This window comes from Cornus florida, unplaced genomic scaffold (assembly GCF_030987335.1).
Source record: "Cornus florida cultivar Cherokee Brave unplaced genomic scaffold, ASM3098733v1 CherokeeBrave_3.0.0_Hap2_Chr03, whole genome shotgun sequence".
Classification (NCBI taxonomy): Eukaryota; Viridiplantae; Streptophyta; class Magnoliopsida; order Cornales; family Cornaceae; genus Cornus; species Cornus florida.
In genome coordinates this window covers 11,413,362-11,421,046 of record NW_026775573.1, presented here as the reverse complement: position 1 = coordinate 11,421,046, position 7,685 = coordinate 11,413,362, and the positions used below count along the sequence as shown (strand labels likewise).

The 7,685-nt window shown below is 37.9% G+C and overlaps 1 protein-coding gene across 1 annotated transcript; it reads left to right on the top strand.

Moving 5' to 3' along the window:
* The first annotated feature begins 5,985 nt into the window (after positions 1-5,985).
* On the top strand, positions 5,986-7,463 carry LOC132301104 (disease resistance protein RUN1-like). The gene is made up of 2 exons (XM_059798386.1): positions 5,986-6,132; positions 6,978-7,463. The coding sequence occupies exons 1-2, from the start codon at positions 5,986-5,988 to the stop codon at positions 7,461-7,463; spliced, it is 633 nt and encodes a 210-aa protein (XP_059654369.1).
* Positions 7,464-7,685: the final 222 nt, after the last annotated feature.

Below are 7,685 nucleotides of genomic sequence, written 5' to 3'. Positions count from 1 at the left end.
GTATATCATAGATGCCCAGTCCTCCTGCATGTTTGGGGCTGCACACATGCTCCCATTCCACCTTTGCTCTGTACTTGTTCATTACTTTGCCTGACCATAAGAATCTTTGCATTATTTGGTTCATCTTGTCACACACTTTAGCTGGTAAAATCAGAAGGTTTGTCCAGTAAATATGCATGCTGAAGAGTGTAACTTGTATCAACTATAACCTTCCCATAAATGATAGTGCTCTTGCAGTCCAACTTGTAACTCTAGAAAGCATGCTATCAATGATGGATTGGCAATCATTTTCTGTGAGTCTAGTAGAAATCAATAGTAGACCAAGGTATTTGACAGGTAATTCTGCATAGGGGAATTGAAAGATGTTGCATATGGTGTTTTTGGTCTGAGGTGGAGTTCCATTGAAAAACAAGTTGTTTTTGTTAGCGTTGGGGGTGAGGCTAGAAATGTTAGTGAAGGTATCAATGGAAACTTTGAGTGACTGTACAGATCTAACATCTTCATGGCAGAACATTAGACTGTCATCTGCAAAGGTTAAATGTGAGATTTGGGTTGCTTTACATCTCCAATGATACGTAAAGAGTGGTTCATTGCTTGTGATTAGGTTGGTGATACTTGAAAAAACATCCATTGCCAAAACAATGAGGTATGGTGATAGGGGATCCCCCTGTCTTAGTCCTTTGATGTTGGTAAAGAAACCACACAGTTCACTATTAATGCAAATAGAAAAAGATGCAGTGGATATACATGCTTTAATCCAAGAGATGAACAATGGTGGGAATTGCATTAGTTGGAGAACATCCAAGATAAACTGCCAGTTTAAGTTATCATAAGCCTTGATGAGATCCACTTTGAGTGTGCATCTAGGTGGATTAAGGTCCCTATGATAACCTCTTACCAATTCTTGAGCCAAAATAATGTTATCCCTAATTTTTCTACCACTGACAAAGGCATTTTGGGCCTTATCAATTAAAGTAGGCATAATGGGTTTTAATTTATTTGCAATAAGCTTGGAAATACACTTGTACAAGACACTATAACAAGCTATAGGTCTGTAATCAGAAGGTGATGATGGGTTAGGGACTTTAGGGATTAGTGCCAAATAAGTGGCATTAACTTGCTTGAGAATCTTCCCAGATTGGAAGAATTCCCTAATGGTCAATGTAACATCCTTCCCAACAATACTGCAAGCCTTTTTTAAAAAGATTGAGTTGTAACCATCAGGTCCTGGAGATTTTTTGGATTTAATAAAGAACATGTAGTTCATTATTTCAATATCAGTTGGGATGGAGCAAAGATTTTCATGGAATTCAGCATTGACTGATTTAGAAATGAATGGTGATAAGGAGTTCAAACTTGGGTAGCAATAAGGATTGCTACCAAGCAAATCTTTGAAGAAAGTGGTGAATGAGTGCTTAATGGTCTCCATATCATTTTTTTCTGCACCATCCTGCAATTTAACACTTGTAATCCTTCTTTTGTTAATTTTGGATTGGACACTCTTGTGAAAATAGCTAGTGTTTTGATCACCAAGTGCTAACCACTTCACTCTTGATTTCTGTTGAAATAATTATTCTTCCACTTTACTTAGACTGGAATAAGTAAGTAGGAACTCTTTTTGATGTTGTCTGAGCTCCATATTCCCTAGGTCATAATCTAAGAGATTTTGGCAAGTAATAAGGTTGCACTTTGCATTCTTTGCCTTGTTTGAAATATCACTGAAAACATCGTGGTTTAGATTTTTTAGCGCATTTTTCAGTCTTTTGAGCTTTGTGGTAACCCTATACATAGGCACTCTAGACACTTCATTATTCCACACAGAAGCAACTGTTAAAAAATCAGGATGCTCACACCAAAAATCAAAGAATTTGAAAGGACAGTTTCTTCTTGGTGTGGGAACTCCTATATCAACTAACATGGGATAATGATCAGAGCACAAGGGAGGAGCAAAATTTGCTGTTGAGCTTGGAAAAGCAGAGAGCCAGTGAGTGTTCACAATCACTCTATCAAGTTTCTTTGCAATTGAGGGCTGCCCCTAGGATTTATTAGTCCAGGTATGCATATGGCTAGTAAACCTCAGGTCCTCAAGTTCAGAATCTATAATGCAGTTATTGAGTTCATCCATTGAAGGTGTCCAATGGTCACTTCCCCCATATCTCTCTTTAAGCCATCTTATTGCATTGAAATCACCTAGAAGGATCCAAGGTTCATTTATGATTTGAGTGGATATCTCATTGATGGCATCCCATAATGGAACTCTCTCTTCAGGTGTGTTGGCACCATAAATGAAAGTTGCCAAAAAAGGAGTGGCTGAGGGGTTGGATGTTATTATAGAACAGTGGATGAATTGGTCAGTCATCTAAATGCATTTAATATCAACTTCTGAAGGGTTCCATAAGATCCAAATTCTTCCTAAAGGGGAATGGTTAATGTTGCTGATAAGTGGCCATTTTGAGATTGCACTATGCACAAGAGAAATGTTGCAGTTCCTTACTTTGGTTTCTATAAGTCCTACAAAATCAAGTTGATTTTCAGTTATAAACTTCTTCACTTCACACTGTCCAGAAGGATTGTTCATCCCTCTAACATTCCAAGTAGCAAAAATCATTGCTTTTGAGGTGATTGTAGGTCCTCAAAGAACCTAATGTAAGCCTCCTTTGCTGCTATCTAAGCAGTATTATTTGCTCTTTTGGCATCCTTCCTCAATTTCTTTCTCTGTCTAGGTATGAGTCTAGTGTTAGGTATAACCTTTTCACAGGAACTGACACCAGGATCAGAGACACAGAGACCTGCAGGTGCCTGAATAGATGGCAATTCATTCTCTTTGGGTTGGATGACATGATTCAATTTGGTTTCAAGAATGGATGTTGATGGCACAGACACACATTCATCCTCCATATCCTGACATGATAGAATATGGAATTGATTGGATGATTATGCTGAATTGGTGGATAAAGTCGGGGATGATGTTGATCTAGGGTGTGGGTTAGTGGGTGTATTCAAAGTGATTTCAGGTTTGCTGTAATTTTTAGTGGGGATGGTTATTTGAGCATGGATAATGGAATTTTGTATTGTATCAGTGGTAGGGGGATTGGTGTATGGCTTAGGGGTGGTTTGTTATGCTAAATCAGTGGTAGGGGGATTAGTGCATGGTTCAAAGGTGGTCTGTATGGTCATGGGTGTGGCTTGTATGGTAGTGGGTGGGGGTTGGGATAGGGGTATGCTAATTGGTTTTGGTTGAACCTTCCTCCATTGAGTTTTATGATTTCATTTAAGGTCTCTCTTGGGTATCTGTATCCCAGTGAGCTCCCCTTTGTTAGGAACCCAAGGAATATAACTCAAATAATTACCCTCTGAATGTCCAAAAGTATGACATTTGTGACAAGCCAGTGGCTTCTATTGATAGGTCACAGGTAATGCTATAAATTCACCCTCTGTAACTTTGAGATTAACAGAATCAATGAGTTCCACAGAAGCATTAACTTCAATGCAAACTTTGGCATAAGATAGCCTTGACTTAGCTTCAGTTATTGCATCCGCAAAGAGGGGGACACCAATGGCACTTGAAATACTGCTAAGGCCCTTGTTATTCCAGTATTCACAGGGTACATTATTAATTAATGCCCAGACCGGTATGGAAGTATTTGAGTTCTTACAGTGCTGCATGTTAGGTTGTCATTGTTTTAGGATCAAAGGTCTTTTTGCAAAGAACCAGGGACCCTCATCTAGAATAAGTATGCACTCAGCTTCAGTTTTGAATTTAAAGATGTAAAAACAAGTTTCAGTTGCAATTATGTCAATTAAGCCCTTATTGGTCCATAGGTTTCCCAGCAATTCTGCTTACCAACTTGTAACTTAGTTTTCTTTGGAGAAAGTAACCTATAATACTAGGTTTCCACTCCTCAATACCCTCATCTCTGGCACTTGCAGGTAGGTCTACATAGGTAAAACCGTCACAAGACATTGGTTGAAGAAATTCAAAATCAAGTTTGCTCTTTCTCCCAGCAGTAACATGAGCCCACGAGGGTTTATTTGGTGGTCCATCAGTGTGCTTTTGTGGGTAAGTTTCATGTGTAGGTATGACAGGCGAAGTGTCAAGAAGGGGCTTTGGCAGAGTAGGGGTATTGGCTAAGTGGTTAGTCACCAGAGAAGTGGGGTTAGAGGTTATAAGAGGGGGAAATGATGATAGGTCATTGACAATAAGATTAGGTATTTCAGCACAAATCTTTCCTTTGTCAGGATGGGGCTCACCAGAAGACTTATAAGGAATGGAAATAAGACCACTCACTGTGGGCACTTGGGAAGTGTGAGCATGTCTTACTTGAGAATGGAAGAGCAAACCTACCTCCGAGGGATGAACCTCAGGTGAGGCTGGTAAATGGGGGTGAGAGGATGGTGAAGGTTATGGTGTAGTGGAAATGGGGTTACTAGGGCTGGTAACATGAGTAATTTGAGACAAGAGGTGAGAAGGTGCAGGTAGTGTGCTGTGTGTAGAACCACAATTTGTAAAGTGCTTGTTGTATGCAAAAGATGAGTGTCTGAGTTGTGAGGTTACCTCTTTCATTTTTTTGGTTTCCTTTTGCACAACAGTAGGATGTTCATCTTCAGTGGTCTGCATTCTCCCTTTGAGAACCTTGATCTGCTTCATGTGCTCTTTCTTTTCCTTAATCTGTGCAATGGATTTCCTTTGTTCAGCTTCATGGTCCATGTCCGGATGCAGAGCTTTTAACTTGCTCTTAAGTAGATGATAATCGCTCTGTAGAATATTAACCACCTCTTGGATAGTGTCCATTTCACGTGTGAGTACATTCAGATTAGCTCTGAATTTAACAGCTTGAGATACCTCATCATCAGATGAAGTATTCGTATCTGCAGCATCTTTGTTGTTAGTGGTTATTTGGTTGGTCTGTGAGGTCTCAGTGGGGTGTGAAGGATGTGGTGTTGATGGTGAAATGTGGTGGGAGATGGTTGTGGTAGGTGGTTTTTGATCTGGAAGTGGTTGTGGGCGTGGTGGTGGAAGGGGTGGGAAGGAGGTTTTCATGGGGTGCATAGATGACCTGTATTTTTTCTTAAAATATAATGAATTGTTGTGAACATGTGATATTTGATTCAGGAGGGATTCCATTCCGACCATTGTGGAGTCACTTCAAATTCTATTGAGTTTGACTCATAGTGATCATTTATCAATATCAAAGAATGAATCTGGTTATCAAACGTCGTTGACTTTTTCTTAATCTATAGTGGTTGACTAGTGGACCCCAATTTTCATCAAATTTTATTTATTTATTTTGTTAAACCTATTTATTTATTTCATTGGCAAGGAATTCGCACCTTCTTCAATTTGGAGGTAGAGGAGAACTACTAGACTACGTAATATTTTATCACTGCCCATTATAGTTAGTAAAATATGGTACGGAAAAAAACGGATTCGAAAACGTACGAGTATAATTCAATTTTTTTTAAAAATATATACGTTATAAAAATTAGACTGAAAAAACCAAACATAAAAATTTGAATACTATTACGTACGTGTATAGTATGTATGGATTAAAAATTCGGGACAAAAAATTCGGCTATATATACACAAATTATTTATTCATTTTTGTATCGTATTAAAATGTAACAAATAATAAAATAAATAAGAAAATGATAGAAATAATAATAATAATTCATTTTATATAAATTGACACTACCACAATAACTATGGAAGAAATAAACTAATTAAATATAATTAATCAATAATTCTGACATCATAAATTCATCAATCATCGCAAATTAATAAAAAAATTATAATTAAAATAATCAACTATGTGTATCTAAAAATAAATAAAAATTTACTTATTTCCCATCTTTTCTTGATTATGTGGATCAACTAGACCAATTAAATGCAGTAGTCATAATGAGAGGTTCGTTTCATAAGGGAAGTGAAGTTGTCATAACAACTACAAATGAAGAAAATTGCTAAAGGCAGATGAACTGTACAAGATGCATGAAGTTAAGAAATTAACCAATGGTGAATTTTTACAGCTCTTCAGTTGGCATGCCTTTGAACAAGATCGTCCCATTGAAGTTTACATGGAGCACTCAGAAAGGGTTGTGAAGTATTGTGGAGGGCTTCTTTTAGCTCTTCAGGTTTTGGGTTCTTATCTATCTAGGGGAAGTTTAGATGTGTAGGAAAGTGCAATAAAAAAATTGGAAGTAATTCCTAATAGTCAGATCATAAAAAACTCAAAATTAAATTTGATTTTTTAGAAGATGACCACGACAAACAATTATTCCTTGACATTGCTTGTTTTTTTCGTCTGAAAGAACAAAGATTTTGTAATTACAATGTTAGATTGTTATATGTACCACGCAAAAGTTGGGATCGACAACCTCATTAAAAGATGTCTTAACGGTCAATATAGGAAATGAGCTGAAAATGCATAAGTTGCTTCGAGACATGGGAAGAGAAATAGTACATCAAGAATCACCAAAGAAGCTAGGGGAACGCAACAGACTGTGGGATCATAAGGATGCCTTACATGTATTGAGAGAAAAAACTGTATGAGTTATGCCTTCGGTTTCTATTTGCATGTTTTTGTTGCATGGTGTGCTTACTAAGTGAGTCCTTTTACAGGGAACTGAATCCATTGAGGGCCTGATCCTCAACTTGCCTGGAAACAACTCATTGGAGCGGCAAAGTACTGGTCTAGGCTTCTTCGATCTCTTGGCTCCATGTAACTTCTACCTCAACAGAGTCATTTTCCACTTCAAATGAAGTAGACTTCCAACCAGATGCATTTTCAAGGGTGCACAATCTAAGACTACTCCAGCTCAATAATGTAAGGCTCACCGGAAACTACAAACAATTTCGTAGGAAATTGAGATGGTTGTGTTGGCGTGTGTTCTCTATGGAAGTAATACCCATCGAGTTTTTAATCTTTTTTCTCTTCTTTGGGGACTATTAATAGCTAAATTCCTACTTCTTTTGACAGTTGCTTAGATCATTGAAAGTCCTCAATCTCTACCATTTCAGTAGCATTATGTTTGACTTCTCAAATGTCCCTAATCTTGAGAGCTTGATTCTTATAAATCATATAAACTTGATTGAGTTTCACGAATCCATTTGGGAATTGGGGAGACTAGTTTTACCGGATCTTAAAGATTGCAAAAATCTTAGGAAGCTTCCATCAGGAATTGGCCAGCTAAAATCTCCTGAAAATCTCATTCTCTCTGGTTGCTCCAAGCTCTTCCAATTGCCTATAGAGTTGGGCAGGGTGGAGTCTTTGAAATTGCTCCTTACTAACAGAACTGCTATAAATCAATCACTTTTAACGAGCACTGACTTAAAATCATGTTTTTCACACTTGTGTTACTGGGGATCAGGGCCAAGGGAAAATCTCAAAGCCATCAATTTTTCAGACTACTTTACCACGCTCGTTAACAAGGTTAAGTCTTGCAGACTGCAATATACCGGATGATGCCATTCCAAGAGATCTTGGCAGCCTATCCTTGTTGCAGGAATTGGTTCTAAATAAAAACCCATTATGTAGCCTACCAGAGAGCATCAAGTGCCTCACTATGCTTAAATCACTTAAATTAGACGATTGCTATACACTCCATTCACTTCCGGAGCTCCCAATGAGTTTATGGATTTTGCTTTTAAGTAATTGCTGTGTGTGTGTTCTCACAGAGTAATTGCT